The sequence below is a fragment of the Thermobia domestica genome, chromosome 8, assembly GCF_964235325.1.
Source record: "Thermobia domestica chromosome 8, izTheDome1.hap1.1, whole genome shotgun sequence".
In the NCBI taxonomy this organism is placed as follows: Eukaryota; Metazoa; Arthropoda; class Insecta; order Zygentoma; family Lepismatidae; genus Thermobia; species Thermobia domestica.
The window spans coordinates 160,358,542-160,378,589 of NC_137461.1; the positions used below are offsets into that span (position 1 = coordinate 160,358,542).

At 30.7% G+C, this 20,048-nt stretch overlaps 1 protein-coding gene across 2 annotated transcripts in view; it reads right to left on the minus strand.

Moving 5' to 3' along the window:
- Nucleotides 1-1,047: 1,047 nt before the first annotated feature.
- LOC145693318 (alpha-tocopherol transfer protein-like) overlaps nucleotides 1,048-20,048 on the minus strand; it is a 143,605-nt gene continuing 124,604 nt past the window's right edge. For both annotated transcript variants that reach the window (XM_081769200.1, XM_081769199.1), the window contains 5 exons: nucleotides 16,241-16,394; nucleotides 14,437-14,630; nucleotides 11,724-11,834; nucleotides 7,908-8,058; nucleotides 1,048-4,154 (listed from right to left, as the gene is read on the minus strand). In XM_081769200.1, coding sequence (XP_081625326.1) covers nucleotides 4,108-4,154; nucleotides 7,908-8,058; nucleotides 11,724-11,834; nucleotides 14,437-14,630; nucleotides 16,241-16,394 — 657 coding nt within the window. In that variant the 3' untranslated portion in view covers nucleotides 1,048-4,107. The remainder of the gene's footprint in view (nucleotides 4,155-7,907; nucleotides 8,059-11,723; nucleotides 11,835-14,436; nucleotides 14,631-16,240; nucleotides 16,395-20,048) is intronic.

Here is a 20,048-nt window from a genome sequence, read left to right on the forward strand (position 1 = left end):
ATCCGGATCCAGGTCCGAGATCCGAATTTCGGACCCAGATCCGAGATCCGGATCTGAGGTTCGGATCCGAGATCCGGATCTGGGTCCGGATCCGGATCTCACTGGTTCCGGGACATCCGGATCCGAAAATTTTTGGCCATCCCTACTACGGTCATCAACTTTTTCAAAGGACTTTATTTCGAAAAAGTGTTCAGGTAAGTATCACGTCCGGTTACGTAGGTGGTTTTCAATAGGCAAAGCTCATAATACCATTTACAATAGTTTGATCTGAAATCATTCCGGAGATATGAAAAACAAATTTTGATATTTTGGTTAAAATAGCGTATTTCTGGGAACTTTTTAAAACAATTTTGATTTACTTCGTTTCTTACAACAATACCTCTTTGTAGGTATAATTATAACATGTTCTCAGAATTACGTACTTCTAAGCAGAGTTGGAAGCTTTAGTAGTATTTATCATATCTGCAAATTGTCTCAAATATCAAGTTGTTGTAAACGGCATTATGATCTTCACATCTATTCGAAAGCCATTGCATTGTTACTCCTTAGAAGTCACCAAAATTTGGATGTTTGGGGAAACTGTAGCGTTCTTAATTTGAAACAATGAATGACATATTTCATATAAATTTTTATTTAACACGTGTATTTGAATTATCAAATAGCCTAACGTAATGACATCGGAAAAAAATATAAAACTTTATGTTGGATTGGTAACATGGCTAACCTGATGGTACCGCAGAATATGTCAAACAATGTCTCCCTTCCGATATGTGCACGATACAAAATTTCAGTGTTTATTTTCTGTTAATTTAGAAGTTACAAGGGCGTATCAAGATAAATAGTTCACCCTGTGTGTATATATATGATTTTCATCAAATATGTTATACATTTCCTCGAATGATTACGGATAACTTCTGTTTGTTCGGATTAGAATCGGTCAAAGATACATTGATGAAAGCTTCCAACTTAAGAAAACTTTTTGTTCATTTCTATTGTGAAAATGCATCACAAATATATCACTCTCAAATGTACAAATCAAAAACAGTATAATACCAACCATTTAAATTTTATTCATTTTAAAACAATAATATACAGGTTGTTAGTTTTTTAAAAAGATTATATTAAAATGTATTATAACATACAACCATATATAAAATGCCATCTTTTTATAAAATAATAATATTTGCTTACTGCAAACTATGTCATGTGATTCCAAGTTTTAAGAGTTGTTCGTTCGTAATACACGAAATATTTTTTCATACATATAGAATTCTGGAGATTATTAATCATACTTCATATCCAGAGGTATGTCCTTTTTTACTTATTATAAAGAAGTATAGAAGATGACGTATCAGAACAATAATACAAACAATACAAACTCAGCCTGTACTGGAAAAGAATGATTAAATGAAAAGTATTTAACACATGGCTAGAGAGAATATTAAAAAGCGCTTCCCAACGTAAGTTAGGAAATGATTCATTTCTTTTCAAACAAATAAACTTATGGAAACAGACAAATAATAAAGTTTCCCCCACTACAAGCTTTTGATCTAGAAAGGACAGCCTGTTGAAAAAAGTTTGCTGATTATATTAAATAAGTAAAATTGAATTTTGAAAAGATCAATCATTGATTAAATCATCCCTAAAGGCTCATTAAGTGGCAGAGACAAAAAGAACTTCAAACAAATTGAGGCAAATATTGGATGAACAAGTTAGGAAACAAGGTTGTAAGTATCCCCCCCCCCCCGGAAGAAAGTAATATGCATAATTTCTTTACTTATAACAATACCTACGTGGTATATTGTATTTTGAATATTAATACTGGTTCTCCTCCACAACCACTAGACCATAGTTTAACTTTATTTTCAGCACCAAAACTTTGAGAGTGAGCTTACATTCTAACGTGGAATCTAAACCACATGAGTTCCCACTGAAAAATTTCCAAGTTCTAAAAATCAATGTTTGCATTTTTATGTATGTATGAAAGTTATCTCTAATAATCTGACATGTTAGATTTTTATCCAATGCGAAAAAAGTACATTTTCCAATTCAATATTATTTATACAGTACATTCTATGATCCGTAAAATCATTTCATTCAAACTATACAATCATTAGTTTCTATTGTGAATAGAACTAATAGATATCAATAAATGACAAAAAGCCAGGGCTTATAGAAGACATTATACAGAAAGTAAAACTATGAAGAAAGAATAACATTTGACACTCTAAAGAATATATATATATAAAAAAAGAGATGATCCGAACTATAAATTGAATTATGTATTATGTGTATAAATTAAACCTTACGCAGCATTAAACAAATCTGATAGTCCATGATCAGAGAAAGTTAGAATTGATTAGCAGACCTGTGAGAGAGAGTGTTAAATTTTGTAAGCCAGCATAGTAGTTCAACAGACAACTGTAAATAATATTTATTTTAGTATTCATAAATCACACCAGACTGATATTTATTTAGAGCTTAATTTACAATCTATATACACTGGTAAGGAACATAAATTTATGAGGTTTAACTACATCTTCGTGTTGCAAGGATTAATAACTTTAAAACAGTTTGCATGAACTTTCATTTTAATCGTGTAATCCTGTATGGTGATATTTTATAGAGATTTCAGTTACAGAGTGCATTGTACTAAATTTTACGAGAATCGATCATTGAACTCTACATACTATATGAGAAGAACTGATAGGGATCACTCCCTAATTCATATCTTTACCAACAAAGAATCGGATCAAGGCTCAATAAACAAGGTATGAAAGCAAGTAAATTATAATTGCGTTTTCTTGTACTTCTACACTTCCGTAAATGCTATAGATAATTATTTTGAATAAAGTACACCAAATACATTGATCAATATTTGAAACTGCATATATGTTTTCATATTGTGATATGTTATGAAACCTACACTTACTTTAAATCACTTGTATCGTAACTTTTCTTTTACATTCATAGTACAATTGTACTTTTTTATCCTCAAGAAGTCTTCACTATGTGCTTATGCTCCATATAAAAGACTTAAGAGAAATTACGAATATCGTTTTACAACAATAAATATAGGACGCCATGACATCTTGTAACGTTACAAGCAAAAATAAGTATAGGTACACATTCTACATGTTCTTTTATCAATAGCTTGACTAAACAAATTGAACAATTTGAGCAGTTTTTAGTTATGCAGAGAATTAAGTCTTCTCTGCATCAAAGAAAGCTGAATACAATTGGTCGAGTCGTTTAGAAGTTACCCGCAAAAGAATATGTAGAGTGTACATCTATCTATTCTTGCTAGTGACTACACATTTAGAAACTTGTGACAGTGATCGGCATAAATAAACATTTTAACTACATTTTCCCTTACGAATCTTCAATAAATTTGTATAAAAAGATAGTAGCAAAATCGTACACTATACAAAAAAAATGTAATTTCATATTTATTTTTGTACAAAATTATCAAAGCATATTATACAACAATTTTGTATAATCATACTATTCTCCACAGTATTTTCATTACTGAACTAACTCCGAAAGCTGTACAAGCTTAAACTGAAGTTCATCATTCAAAATTCATAACACGTTGCGCCTAGTTCCTATACTTTGTATTTTATTTCCCACTGAATAGTATATTGAAAATGCTCATTTGGAAATGGCAACAAAATTGGTCATGTCTTTACCACGTACTTAGGAACAAACAAAAATACTTTTAACAGATATAATCTACAAGTATTTATAAACATACTACACAAATTGTCATATAAAAATAATATATATTAAAAAGTTATGTTTTGTATGTATGTAAGTCCAAATATCTACCATATATCGTATATCAATAATATGGTATTTCTTCATTTTCATATTTACGAAGTTTCACCTTTACTTTCCTAGTCGTTCTTTCTGACGATCAGTCTCTTTTCACTGGTAACATCTTCCTTTACGTAACATTGCGTCATTATTTTACGAAATATTTACATTTGCACATATGCTTTTAGTACTTTGCACCATCTTTAGCACCACTAATAAAGAAAATAATTGTTCATTTAATTCAAAGTGTCATGAGAGAGAAATAAAAGATCATAGCATTCCTTTCACTTATCACGCTTTAATCTTCTTATTATTCTTGTAGCCAAATGAATTGCCAACTAGAAGAAAAGAAGAAAGATTATTAGTTGTGTTCATAATTTACATATTATAAATACTAAATGTGTATTGAATGAGATTAATATGTTTCTGTTAGATTAATCTTTGGTTTACATCTAATCAGAAAGTTTTATATGAAGCTTTAAAAATTGTAAAACCCAAAGAATTTGTAAAACCAAATTACCAAATTTTGGTTACTTTCTTCAGAATTTAGAAGTACGACTGAAGGTAACTGTAAACGCTAACGAATTATCAACTTTCAGAAATTACCATATTTGGAATATGTTACTTTGTCATAGAATACGAAATTGAATTACTGAACTAATTTTTAAATTTAAAATAATCTTGCGTTGCATTCAGTCATCTGTCGCAACGCTTCCAACACGTTATTACAGTACAACCTGTGACGGTGGGCATTTTTCTAATTTTATTCTATGAATTGGGATGCATATCTGTGGAACCATGAAGATTAAACGTTACCATTATTAATATGTAAGTTGACGTTTCGTTTAGAGTGGTAGTTCCGCCCGAGTTATCGGTCTCCTGTACTCTATAGGTTAATCTTTAATTAAAAGCTCAATTATTTACATTTAACAAATTATAAATATTACTGAAATAATTAAATTGAAATAGTACATTTTTTACGTTGCAATTGAATCGTCACAATAATTTTAACTCGGCAAATAGTCTGCACAATTTATACCTGATAGCACAGGTAGGGACATCTATTAGCGTCAGGAAGGCAAGCAATAGAGCAGATAGTAATCTTTATTAGCGTGATTGTTTATTATTAGGAATTAGTATAACGCACAAACAGATATTTGCCGCTTATTATTAAGACCAGGAGTAAAAGTGAAGAGGAATGCGGAGGAAGGCAGTTCCCCCACTTCCAGAAAATATCTACGGCGTCCTTCTACTTCCTAAAAATTTACAATGGACAAAGATGGGCATGGGGGACAGCGTGACGTCATGCATCTCCCTATCTTTTCAGATCCACTTACCCTTGATTAGGACTAGTTATTTCCCCACGTCTTCGCTATGCTGTAAGTGAAAATCGTTCTTAATCAAAAGCTCTAATTCTTTACATTTGTGTATTATTATTATTATTATTATTATTATTATTATTATTATTATTATTATTATTATTATTATTATTATTATTATTATTATTATTATTATTAATCAATGTTGTGAGCTAAATGATTAGATACTTTATTTTGATGCATGTGGTCCGATATTCGATACCCAGTAAGGTTACAGAAGTTTTGATGGTGGGGAGAGAACTACGTAGCTACTTCAATTTAGTAGTACTGGGCACGGTCCACAAATAAGTAATTATTATGGGAGAGGTAACCCAATTGGAAGACTTTGATCGGCAATAAATAACTGTTAAAGTGTTGACAGCAGCAGAATGTGTTAACAAAACTAAAAAACAAAACTCCGTGCTAAAGTACTAAACCTGATTTGTTTAGTACTTTAGCAACTTGATTTGTTGATTATTTAGAACTTAACGTTCTTTTTCAGCAGCGAGAACACTCAAGATGCAAGGTACAGCCTAACGTGGGATCCATACCATACAGGTTTGATTCCTAGAACTCGCACATGGAAAGTGATAACTTTAATTATTTAGCTTCGAAAGAGGCTCTCGTGGTTTGCTGTGGAAACCATGTAATACATATTTGAGGAATTGCTTGATTTTCTCTTACTTTATTACTTAAATAGATTTCATTTTTTTACTATCCACTTCTGTTACCCTAAGAGTAAAAGTAACTGAGTATTGAACTAATATTATATATATGAGAATACGTATAATTAGAATAAAATATCCTTTAATATTGTTCCTACTAAGTGACTACATACCAAAGTTTCTGAATAGATGTGGCAAAAATATCCAAATAGGAACTTTTTCTTGTATTTTAATCAAAGAATAAAGTACTACAAAAATATTTAATCTTTTTATCTAATATATAAGGCAAATGCTACTTCTGTTTATATTATTATTATTATTATTATTATTATTATTATTATTATTATTATTATTATATACTATGGAAATTCCTGTAAAACCTGTATATCACGTTATCTGCAAGTCCACGGCCTGAAGTCTCTCTTGTAATGTTCGATTGTTCAGAAAGAGAACAAACATACTTTTAAAAAATCCTAAGAGTAGTTTAGAAAATGGATATTACTTTAAAACAACCAAGACTTAACACTGATAAATATTATGATATAAAACAAATAAGATGAGATGGTTAAAATGTACATTAAATACTGGATAATAATTAAAAAAAGCATGATTTGGAATCATTGACTTGCTACGCTGAAGAATACACCCAACTTGACCCTGCCCTTCTACAAGCTACACCATTATTTAACAAATGAACTTCAGAAATATATAGGGAAAGTGATTTTGCATTGCCCACTTCCCGGTGAGTCCATTCATTATATGCTTCAACTTTTATTTTTATATTCCCTGATTAAGATTGCATGAAAGTAAGTTTTGGAAGTACAAGGATTATTCATAATTAAATTTGAAGGAAATGAGATTTTTTTTTAAGAGTTAGATTAGAGATATCTGATCCTCTTATGTTCAACTGTTCATCTTCCAAAGTGCTTAATGGTATTGAATAAATGCGCCATCTTTGTTTTCAGTCTATTTATTTACATGGAAATTATTCTTCTGTTTTTGTTGAAATAAATTGGAGTTTCAATGGTTTTATTTTGCTGACTTCTTGAAATACACTTAAGTGACTTTTATTTCACGAAAATTAAATTATTTTATATATATTTTTCACATTTGATGATTAAATTTAATTTACATAATATTAAATTTTATATAATGCAATTTGTTTTCCAAAAGCAACGTCCATTTAATTAAACTTACGAAGAAATCAGCAACATATCACCAAAATTATAGTTTACTCCAAGAAAATAGAAAAATAATTTTCCATGTAAATCAATGGGCTAAAGACAAATATAGCTTAGGTACTCAAACACCGTTACTACCCAAAATCATTTGTTTCTCTCACCTAAACACAATCCTAAATGATATGCTTATCAATCTTATTTAGGAAATTAAATGCAATAGACACACTAATCCGACCATTTCTTGCAAAGAGGGGCGCTGGATTAGCGAAAGTGCCGGATTATTGAGTGTGTTTGAAATTGAATTTAGCACATACCGTATTACACTTTATTATATATAAAGTTATATACATTATCACTAAAAACTAGAGAAACTTAATGCTACAGATTGTACGTAAACTACTACTCATTATGGAACAAGTCCCAAATATTCAGTTGAAGCAATGAAGATGCTCGACTGTGGCATGCATTATCACGCAACTACTTTCCAAGGAACAATAAACGGAAGCTAAAACAGCACTGTATGCATTTTTCCGCTGCTACAGTGAGCTCCTTCGAGGCTAAGCGGTTAGCGTAAGTGCCTTTGGCGTGGAAGACCCGGGTTCGATTCCCGGCGGGAGCTCATGTGGTTCGGATCCTACGTTAATCAGTAGGTCCCATTTCATATGGCCTCGCTGCTGAAATCAACTCAAAATAAACTCAACTCAATTTTCCGCAGCTACAGTATAAACAAATATAATCGTTGATAGATTGTTGTAACGTTATGTGGCAGACGCCAGATATGGTACCAGACTACTAAGGGCCGGATTGGCGAAAGTTTAGTGTATTGAAGATTAATGTGTGTTGAGGCTATTTAATAATATACGTGCCTATAATGTTATATCGCTTACCTTCAAATTGTTTATCACATTTTCCTAGAAGTTCACCCCAAGTGTTGCCTGGAACTGGAGGCAAGCACATTTGTCCATCATATTGTTCTGGCAAAAATTTTGGATCAACATGCTGGTGAAGGTTCTCCATGTTTGATCCATGAAAATGAATCTGAAAATCAAAAATACAATATTCAGATGTAAATTTTCATTACTTATCCATGTTGGGTACAGTTTTTAATATATATTCAAATTAAAATATTCTTCACGTAAGTAGTTTTGCATATTACTCTCTTACTCAACCGCAGTTTCAATCAACTTGATTCACAGAATGTTTATGTAGAGTTAAGTTAAAACTAATACCCAAGAAGTAAGTTGAATCTTAAATTTCTCTTGTTTTCAGTTACTCTATGAAACCTTCATTTAGGATACAATCATATTCTTCTATGAATAATAATATATTCGATAACAAGAAGTCTAAGTTAATTTTTATGCTGTATTTAGTCGGTACTTCGTACAAACGTCTACAATTAATTTATTGTTTATCTTTTTCTTATTTGGTAACACCAGTCCAGTTTTACTGATAAACTGCAGATATCCATATTCTTTAAATATCCTGTGTTCCCATCGTTAGAATTATACCAAACAAAGACCTCTCGTGTCTCTCTTTTAAACATTTATTTGCATTTTACAGTAAAAAGACTACATAAGATTGAATTTGACACTTCTTTTGAGATCATATATTATTATTTACTAATATTTCCTATTTGGTTTATGATTGCCAATTAATTACGATGTATCGTTTTTTATACATTTCTCATTCACTTTCCTGTATTGAGTTTTTAAAGAATATTTTGTTGTGTACTATCGTCCATATGAATCATTCCATAACAAAATTGGAACGTTTCGTAGAACCGCATCTATGATACTTTCAAGATTCTAGTGTATGATTGTCATAGTAAAAGTGATTTGAAACTTTGAGACTCATCTCAGAACTGATATGATTACAGAAATTAACGAGATATTAAACAATAATGAATTTACCAAATAATTATTAAGTAATGAATGTTTGGTTTGACCATGAGTAGTACAAAGTTTGCATACTAGCAGCAGAAGATAAGTTTTTATTATGTTATAGGCTATATTTGCTAATTACTGTAAAGTTATATTTGAGTTATTTATATTTTAATTGTTACTGAGTATATGATCGTTGTTAAGAAAATGTTCATGGATTTTAAAACATGAACTTACGTCAAGTAGATATTTATACTGATTAGCTGATAATAATATTATCCATTATACCAGCTTTGTCTATTTATAATATAATAGAAATAAACTCATCGCTGAGGCAAAGCAAACTAGATACTAGTTTTATAATAATTGGTTGCTTTGCTCAGCGATTAGTTTATTTTTATGATTACCTGATCATCTTTTGTCAGTGAAGAATGCAATAAAAGGATTTCAATACAGAGTTAAGTTTGACTTACAAGCTCCATATAAACCCTATAACCTTGAGCTTATGGTTGGGCATAAAGAAATGAAATATCACCTAAGCGATTGATAAATAATAATTGCAAACTGTATAGTGTTAATAATACATAATGGTTTGCGAAGAACAAAAATTGGTAAGAAAACGCATACACAAACTATTCCAAAATCAAGGTTTAAATTGGATTATATTCCCTATAAAGATCATTGACTGATCCGTCACCGATCAAGTCTTGTAGTAGATTTTTTCTAAAATTCGAAACTAATAAATAAATCAATGAAATCAAATTTCCACTTTTATGTGTCACAATTATGCACTGAGGTATGGTAATGCTGATAATGAGTGAAAAAAGAGGGAGGAAACGGAAGAATATCGTAAACACCCATGCACATGGTGTTTGTCCACCATAAGACCATTTGGAGCAAATTAGGATCGAACCAGGGATCTCACGCACCAGAGGTAAATGCTCTACCACTGAGGTACTAAGGACATGTAAATAAGTCAAGTTGCGCATTTTAGCATGTAAGACTTGTAATCGCACGTACTGTTGGGGCCATCCTTAGCACCTGAACTGGGTTTCTAGCTCCGTTCGGTAGACGTGTACGTACAATTAATGACAATCACAGTTAGAAATGTGACTGTTCGTCTAATTGTATAAAAAAGACTCATAGGTGTTAAATGTGATTTAGTAAATTTTAATTTAACATACTTGTCTTATAAGATCATTCCATGAAACTTTTAGAAGAGAAAGAATAGTCTTTAGAACTTTCTTAATTACAATTTGAATATACAAGTGTAATAATCTCCCTATTAACGATACCATATCGAAGTACTCCTAGTTATTCTTACGGTAAGGAAAACAGGAAGAATATAACCGTGTATATCAAAATGTAACATTTAAAACTCTCAATAGAAAGTGAATTCAAATTTTTAGGTAAAATTACACGTTATTGCAGTTTCTTCGGTAAAATCATACGCATCCCAAAGGAAATTAAACTTTACTAAATGAATAAATATTGAGTTTCTGAAGTTTCGCTACCTACTGCTTGATATGAAATGGCCGATGTATTATTTTATTTAAAAATATATCTAAGAACAGTTTTTTTTTTCTATTTGGGTTCAATGGAATGCTACATCTTTGCTTACATATTTTTTGTATAATTTACTGAGTTGACATCTCTCATTTTTATTATTATTAAGATTAAGTTATAATGCAGTATTTGAATCTGCTGTTACATTATAGGATAGATCCTAGCAAAATCTCTTACGAGTTTTCCTAGAGTCAAAATCTCAACGTGTATGGCACCAGACCGCATGCCATCTCCTATGTTCTGAACGATTCTATGAGATTTCACTTGTTTAGAACACGCTTTATTTCGGAAAGAAAATTCGTAAGATTTCGATTTAAGAGATCAGGTGAGAGAAAGTGAAAACAAATTTGTTTTCCCCCGCCAGCCTCTATATTTGTCCACGATACGAAGTGACTTGTGCACGATATTTAAGAGGGAATCATGAGCATGTTAACACTATTCCCACACTGCCAATTGCTTGTTCATCTGTAGACACCATTTTACTGCAATGCACCATGGATCAACATCTCGCAATGTCATTCGGTCAGGCAGAAAAAACCTTCACGTGTATGGCACAAAAGGGTAGGATTTCCTACGAGATATTTCGTAACATTTGTCCTAAGATAAATCGTAAGTTTTCCCAGGATTTATCTCATAGTTAGTAGTAGGCCTTACCCTCTACAAACATATGTGCATAACATTTTGACTGCAAAAATTGGTATATATTATTTGTCATAATATTTTAATTAAACAAATTAATATTTAAAAGTTCTCATACAGGTCAACTTTTAGGTTTACAAAAATTATTTTGCTCGATTTTTCTCAAAAACTACGCATAATATATATATATATATATATATATATATATATATATATATATATATATATAAAATTATTTATACATTTTTTCGATAAATGCTAATAATATTTTAGAATTCATCTATGACAAATTTCATCTTTATGGCTTTGGCAAATGCCACAGTGAACATTAGTAGATTTTTCAGCTGTGTAGAATAATAATAATAATAATAATAATATAAACTAAATTAACACATTCTTTATCCCATCTACTAATTATATTCATACGATCAACATACAAGTATTGATTATCAAACATGTTCTTTATGTCTGGTTCCATATGTTAATACTACTATAATAAATTTCTATGAATATAGTACATTACAACAACTAAGAAATGAAAATAAGAATTTACCCATAAATTTCTTAATATTTAATTTTTAAAAGACAAACCGAATAAACAAATTATTCTGTACCTACCCTATTCCTCAGTTTTTCTCCTAGAAATGGTTTAAATATAGCAAATACCATGTTGAAAACATATGGCTGGTTAACAATATGAATGGCCTTTAGTCGAAGTGGAATGCATTCCTAAAATTTCAATAAAAATAGTATAGTATTGACGATAAGTTTTGACTTTCAAATTTAAGAACATTTAGAAACAAAATTAAATAGTAATAACAAACAATACTTTTCAACGAACAATCTTAACATATATAAAATATTTTCTCCAAGTAATACTCAAAGCATGAACTTGTTCAATTGCAATAATGTAAAAATAGTTGGAACACTTTCACAATGATGTTACATTGTTAATTATTTATGCTCTTGACAGTTCTAGTTAGTTATCTTCCCTTTTGTGAGGTCTTCTACAGGTCCTGACCGTTGGATAATAATGCGATATTTCTTCTTTGAGCAGTTGTAATTATAGATTTATTATATAGAGTGCACATATTCCACACATTAATTAGAAATGTATGAACAAAATGACTATCTGTATTTCTTTGGAAAACCCTGTATCTTATCCTTAAATTATTCAGGTTGAGTAATATTTTCTGATAACTATTATTTGAAACTAAAGCATTTGTACATCTTATTTACAATTAAAATAGAAGGTGCTGGATATTATCTTTGAACATGCCTGAACAAGATGATTACTACTACGACGAAGTTATTTCTTTTTTAATCTTAATAATTATTGAAAATCCGACTACCAGACTGAGTTCAAAATACTTCGTTATAACGTTCCAGATACTGCTCCCAAACATACTTAAAAAGTTGTCAAATACCAGTAAATGTAAAACGGAGGGCTTTTTCTAAAGTTACATAGTGTCACTTTCACATTTTATTATCCATTGTGGGCTTACATTTGTAAATATTTGATTCTTTAACAGTCAGTCATTATTTCATCGAAAAAAGTACTACATTTCCTTAAGCTCCAAACTTGACGTGTACATTTTTTTAGTATCTTTTTAGAAGAAGTTATCAAAACAAAGTAATTTAGCGGCAGTTAAACTTGTCTTAATCCCTCTGGGTACATTTAGATTACAAGAAAGATCGAGTTCACTTAAATTCACAGTTTAAATTTCCAATTACAGAAATGAGTAAAATACACAGAATAGATACATCTGTTCATGTCATAGACATGGAAATGGAATCAAACTCTCTCGTTTTCAATTAAGGGAAAGAGAGGGGGGGATCTAGAACCATGGTAACTTTCGTGATATTCCAAATATTTACTCTAAAATTTAACACATCTAGCACGTAGTTGATAGCATAGTTCAACATTTCCAGAAAGAATTATTTGTCTGGTGTTTAAATACATCTATTGCTGCTATTTTCTGAACCCGTTTTTCACAGTTTTCATTTTAAGATTACGAAGTAAGTCGTAGTCAGACGGAGCAATTAACAAGGTGAATAATCTCAAAATCCCTTAAAACAAGCAGTGCACTGCAAGCTTTCTGCAGAAGTAAATCACGTTTCGAGTGTTGCAGAAATAATTAAAGTTAGACATAACGAGATGAGGAGTATATGTCAAAGGACACAGACTAAGTAATGATCTTGCATTTGTTACTACCATTTTGACAGCAGCGTTGTTTTAACACTAAACCCTAGCGTTATAAATGCCAAACGCCCTTTTGGCTTTTGAGTAATATTTATCATTATTAAAAGGTTACTAGTATTTATTTATAAATGTTACGTAATGAAATTTTGTCGGTCATTTTCCCGTGCCTTAAAAGCAATTTCCATATCTGTGTGTGTAGTAGTATTTTTAATTAGAAATAAGTAAAACATATCAAAATGTGAAAAAGAAGACATTTATTTCTATTTTTATGAGCTAGTTGAAATAACAATTCAACCTATATTTCTTTTCTTCAATTTGTTATGAAATGTATTCAGTGAAAAATAGGGGGGAAATTCTATAAGGAAACCCGAAGAAAGAAACGGAACCTGGAGCGAGTCATATATGCATAAACATTTCAGAAAACAATCTGAGCTAGATATCCTTTGTACATTTGAAATGTTTATTATTATTATTATTATTATTATTATTATTATTATTATTATTATTATTATTATTATTTATGTACTCATTTATTTAAAAGAAAAAGGTTTAAAATGATAACTGAAGCCATAATACAATGATAGTGACAACATTACATTTTGTTTAGAATTTTGAAATAAGCGGTGTAAATATATATCGTTAGTCATTTAATTTTCGTGGGAATCCATGTATATTTACATCGGATAGGAGGTAAAGTGTTAATAGCTTGCTGTTTAAAATGAAATGAAATGAAATCTTTGAGTTTAATGTCCCGCAATTATGCCTGTTAAACTAAGGGAGACGAAGGTTAAAGCAAGTAAATGATGGAACAATTGGTGGAATGAAAAGTGGAAGGAAACGAGAGTGCCCCCGAGAAAACTCACGAGCACGATGTTGTCCACCAGAAACTAACTTAGCCGGGGATCGAACCAGGGACCCCCCGCACCAGAGGTAAGACCTCTAGCACTGAGTCATCGTGCCCCAGCTTGCTGTCTAATCTTCAACGTTTTGTAGAATTACGAAATAAGGACAAATAAACTCCAAAATAATATAATATATTTAATTATTTACTTGCAACTCTAAAGATGTCATTATATATATATAAAACTATATGCAGCTACTGTTTATAAGTATAAATATATAATTTACCTGCACCCATTCAACAACTTTGCAAGCAAAACTAGGTGTAAACTGCCACACGTGGTTAAGAGTAAGGCCCTTCATGTCGATGATGATAATGGCCCCAGCAATTTGAGTTTTAGGCTCTGTTGTGGCAGCTTCCACAAACAGAATGATGCCTTTGAATATTTCATCCAAAGTGCATTTACTTGGTTTCCATTTGGCTGAAAGGAAAAAAAGAGCATAAAACAATAAAGGACCGACTATTTCAGGAAAACGTGTACTACACTAATAAATAAAATATCAACACACAATAATGTTTTAATTTGTAATAGGAATAAATTTAATAGTACATCAGCAGTATCAATGCCTTGTATTGAAGAAGGTTAACTAAATATGTTCGTCAATGAATAAATTTTCAGTGAGACTAGGAAACTTCAAGACTTTATATTAAAACATGTCTAATAGGCATATTTATTAATGTCTATTACAAGTTAATAAATATGTTCTTAAATAAAATTTATTAACGTTCACAAAATTATAGTTATTATTAATTACATGCTAAAGGGTTGAAATGCATGTACCTTTTAAGAAAGACTATCAGTTAAATTGAATTGTTATTTGAACATTTGTAAAAATATTTCAGAAATTATAATCAAATATGCTGTGAATTTTTGATAAATATCTACACAAAACACTAATTTCATACGAATCATATGATAATTTGAAATTGTTCAATAAAAGAGTTAGCATTTTGAATTATTAGGCCTATCATTTATCTGTGTTAGGAAACAATTATTTGTTCAACCTATTTCCATAAATTTAAACGTTATTGTATATTCCTACCGAAAAATTAATTATGAAACAAAAAAAAGTATTATTTTGTTATTAGAATTACTGTAGTTCCGAAAGGAATGTAATAGAATACTTACTTGATGGTTCTTTGATTTAAATAATGCCATAGCTACTACTTAAAAATAGATCGAAATGATGAATTGTTAATAATCATTACTATCCAAGAATGCTCAGTATATGTGTAACAATATGATGATTATATATAACTTGTAATTCAACTCATTACGTATTACCTTAGAATACGATACCCTTACGACGAATATTAAATTCGTCGCAAAGAACTATTTTTGTATGTTGTGTGTAGGCCTATATGTATTACAATTCAATCGTTTCACTAGATTATCTGTTAGTTCGGTCAGATAATCAATATTAATAAATACCGATTTTTCAATGAAAGAACAAAATCGTAATCTTAAAATTAAATTTTACTTTACATCTTTGTTTTGTAGTCCAACTTATACGTACTTTCCTACCAAAGAATTAGCAATATATGACGACATTGATCTAATTTTATCTGCATATTTATTCATATTTTTTGTAAACTTATTAACTATAGTCAGCAACTCAAGCAATAATTGAAGAATCTTGAATACAAAAACAGAAATTTTGTATTTACTGTTACAAAAGCAGATAAAAAGAACTGCATGTCTATACGAGGATGGCAAAAATATATGTATATTTTTACAGGAAGCAAATTACAGCCTTATGAATTAATCTAGACGAGAATGGCAAAGCATGATGTCTGCACTTTTAGGCCATTTTCTGATTTTCCGCTCCGGGAGTTGGCACACTGAGATCTATATGCCAGAAACAGTTGATAATAACATAAGTAAAATTTTCCTATTTACCTATTTTTCACCAATGCTCAAAGTATTTTAAAATTAATTCAAAACGTTGTAATTTGCTTCCTGTATTAATAAAATATGCATATGTATTGCTATTCCCATATATCATTGCATATATACCTAAACCGACCTACCTCCAGCTTCAACAATCATTATTCTCCTTCCAAATTGGTCCCTGTTGGGAAGAACTGTGATAATATTTTGAGAGAAAACGTTCTTCTCTTTCGAAGGAAGTAGGCCATCATACAGTTTGTGATGCTTTAGTTTGTACTTGTAGAAGTTTACAATCTAGGGAAAAAGAAAAAAATAAATTCAGTATTTTTCATGATGAAATAATTTATAATCAAACATGTACTCATTTACTATGAGTTTCTACTATCCAATTTCAAACGTTACAGAGTTTCTATCTTTTGTGTAAAAAGTGAAAGTTTAGACATACGATCTTAAATTATATTATTGAATTATTATCAATAGAAAAATATTAACTCTGTAATATTTGGAATTTCTCCAATGGTAAAGTACTTTTAAACTAATATTACACAAATATTTGAAATTCTAAACGGTTTATTAGGTAAATCTAAAATTCACAATATACAGTGGTAATATAGTAATAGTAATACACGAAGAGCTAATGCTGAGTGGTGTAGTCTGTGCTTGGATCTCATAATTGATTTCTGTCAAGCTCATATTTACATAAAATAATCTATATATTAAATGTTACATTTACGGTATATGATTGTGTCCAATTTTTTCGACAATGAAATCTCGGAAACCACAAGATCTAGAAACTCACTGTTTTCGCTGGTCAATTCCAAATTTTGAGTAGATTTGTCAGTTTTCATTCAATATTTCAAAAAAAAATGTGCCTTATTTTCTATTCAACGTTTTACTAATATTACACAAGTATTTGGAAATCTGAACTATTTCATAGGTCCAAATCCACATGTGTAATTGTGTCCGATTCTTTCGACAAACAGATCTCGGAAACTACAAGATCTTGAAACGTGATGTTTTCGCTGGTCGATTCCAAATTTTCTGTAGATTTGTCAATTTTCATTTTAATTTAAAAAAATAAATGTGCCCTTATTTTTCTATTCAACGTTATACGGGTCGGTTTCAGCCCATAAGATTTACAAATTTTTAGCGTCTTGTTCAAATCCTTCAACAATATGCAACCACCACCGTTTTAAATTATAACAATATTCAACCACCACCATTTTAAACTATCTTTTGGTTGCTTGTAGAACAGTATAAAGAGTCATCTACTTATGTTAGCAACATTTTAAAATAGGAGACTGTGATCGTTTATGTTGACTAGAGAATTAAGGCGCAAGTTTATGTAGTTAGGGCTTAGATTTATAGCACCAACGCAATATCACCTTTGAAAAGATTCGAATTCTTAGTTATTTGATTTCTTGTCTGATATGGTAAGACAAGCACCACTATATGAATCAGTAACAGTGTAGATTGCCTTATTTTTGAAAATCTCCTCTGCAGTTTATTTGTCCGAATATACATCTCTCGAGATAACAGAGAAGAGAAAGGAAGAGGTATAACTTCTATCACATCTATTTGATTCACTAAACAACTATACTCCATGATTGAAATTGCCAATATAATGGTGCAACTTTACTATCTTTTTCCATATTTTATTATATTTATTTGAGTATTCTAACGTCTCTGGCGAGGATTGCAAATATTACGATATATGGAACATAGAAACATATTCCCTTCAAGACTTAAATCAGAAAAATGTTTCGTTCCTGGTGCAGGATTTGAACCCACAGACGTTTGTTTATGAATCCAACAATCTACCGTTGAGATAAATTAACTATTTTGCGACTGTTACAAAATTAGTATTTAAAAAAACTTGTAATTTCAATTTCAAGGGTTGTCAATTCCAAATATTTACCACAACAGTACAAGATATACAAAAGACCGTCCGTTGACACTTGAGTTTTCCTTTGATTTAACACTGCTGATTGTTATCGATTATAGCCATAAATGTCTAACTCTAAATAAGTACTTTATTTTATATTAACTTTATATCGGGTAGTCTAAAATTCGCGTCCTTGTTCAGCGGGGGATGCTATTGATAAAAAGAAAATTAAAACATACGAGTTTTAACCCCCGGGGTCTTATCTCCGTGGTAGGATCTGGTTGAGATATGACAATGTGGCACTACTGCATGGAACATACCAAGATAAACGTCTAGCAGAGAAATGACAGAGTAGGAGTAATATGTGTGGATGCCAACCAGGAAATTCGTGTTCAAATTCCACTATGGTTCCATTTCTTCACGAAGCATATTTTATTTCAATATAAATGTCAATAGAACCAATGAAACAAAATAAGAATAGTGCAAGGAAACAAAAGTAAGGAGATGAAGTACCATATAAGTGTCAACGTGCCTATACCGGGACTCGAACCAGGCTCACGTGCACTGGATTAGCTTATTTGTAATTTAGCGTTGAGTATCGAGATTACAAAACATTTAAATTCAGCTTAACGTGGAATCCCAACCATTTTTTCTCCAGTTATCAATCGAACACGAGTCTCCCGCACATGAGGTGCATACGCTAACCATAGAGCCACGAATAAATTTACGTGTATTAGAGATGAACCTCCTAGCCACTTGGCACGCAAGAAATGTGCATATCATGTATATGTATATAACTTTCTTGTGTATCAAAATATCTACAATCCTTGTCAACTTCGTAGCAAAAATTACACACGTCCAGTCATATACACGACAGCTAGAATTTTTCTATTTCTTCACATTATTTTCATGTTGTTTCATTGTTCCATTAACATTTATCCTGAAATTATGATTTGTCGTAAAAAAAATGAACCGTGGTAAGATTTGAACGTGGACAGCCTGGTTGACAACCACACATCTTACTCCTACTTCAAGCTAAATAATACTAACACTTTTCTGTTAGGCACTTATTTTAGTGTGCGGTGTTGTCATATAGTCATATCTTTATCGGATTCTACCAGCTAGACAAGATCCCGGAGGTTAAAACTCATATATCTTCAACTTCCTACCTCTAGCATGCCTCCATTGCACAAGGATAGTTTTAGACCACCCGATATAAATTAATATTAAATAAAGTATTATTTAGATTGAGACATTTTTAAGGCTATAGTTAGTACAATAAGCTGTGTTCAATCAAAGGAAAACTAACCGTCAACAGACAGCCGTTTATATATCATGTTATGGTAAATATCTAAAATTGACAAACCAGCATTAAAAGCTCTAGGAATACTAATTTTTGAATTGTCATATTAGGTAAGTGGTAGATTATTGGCTTTACAACCAAAATGTTATGAGTTTATATACTGGTCAGGAAATATAACATTGTTTTATTTAAATCTTGAAGGGCGGTGTTTCAACGTTCCGTTTATCTCGTAATCCTCAACGGAGACGTTAGGATACTCTAATAATATCGTCGACAAGTCAATAAAGAGATTATAATATGATGAGAATAGGGCGTATTTTCAATTTCCAACAGAATTTTCATACTTATTAAATCGCACATCAATTCTAATAGTTTGTTTAATAGTCTTGTCCGTGTAATATTTGAGTTATGAAACGAATAACATTATTAAAGGTTGTAAATTGTTTTGCAAGTACGACACCAAATATAGATATATAAAATATATAAACCTCTCGGTGAAGATTTGTAAACACTATTTAGAGATCACGTTTTTCCATACTTAAGTACAAATTACAAAAAGTCATTGCTAAAGCTATATAATGAGCAGTGTCGAAGCCAGGAAAGGAATGCTTGAACATATCTCCTTACTTTCTCATTCCAGTTCTGTTTCCTACACACTATGCAAAGTATCTTTTAAAACTGTCATCTAGTATTTATTTTACCATATTAAGAATATTATTCATTTATTTTCTTATCATCATCTACATTTTATTTAAAACTA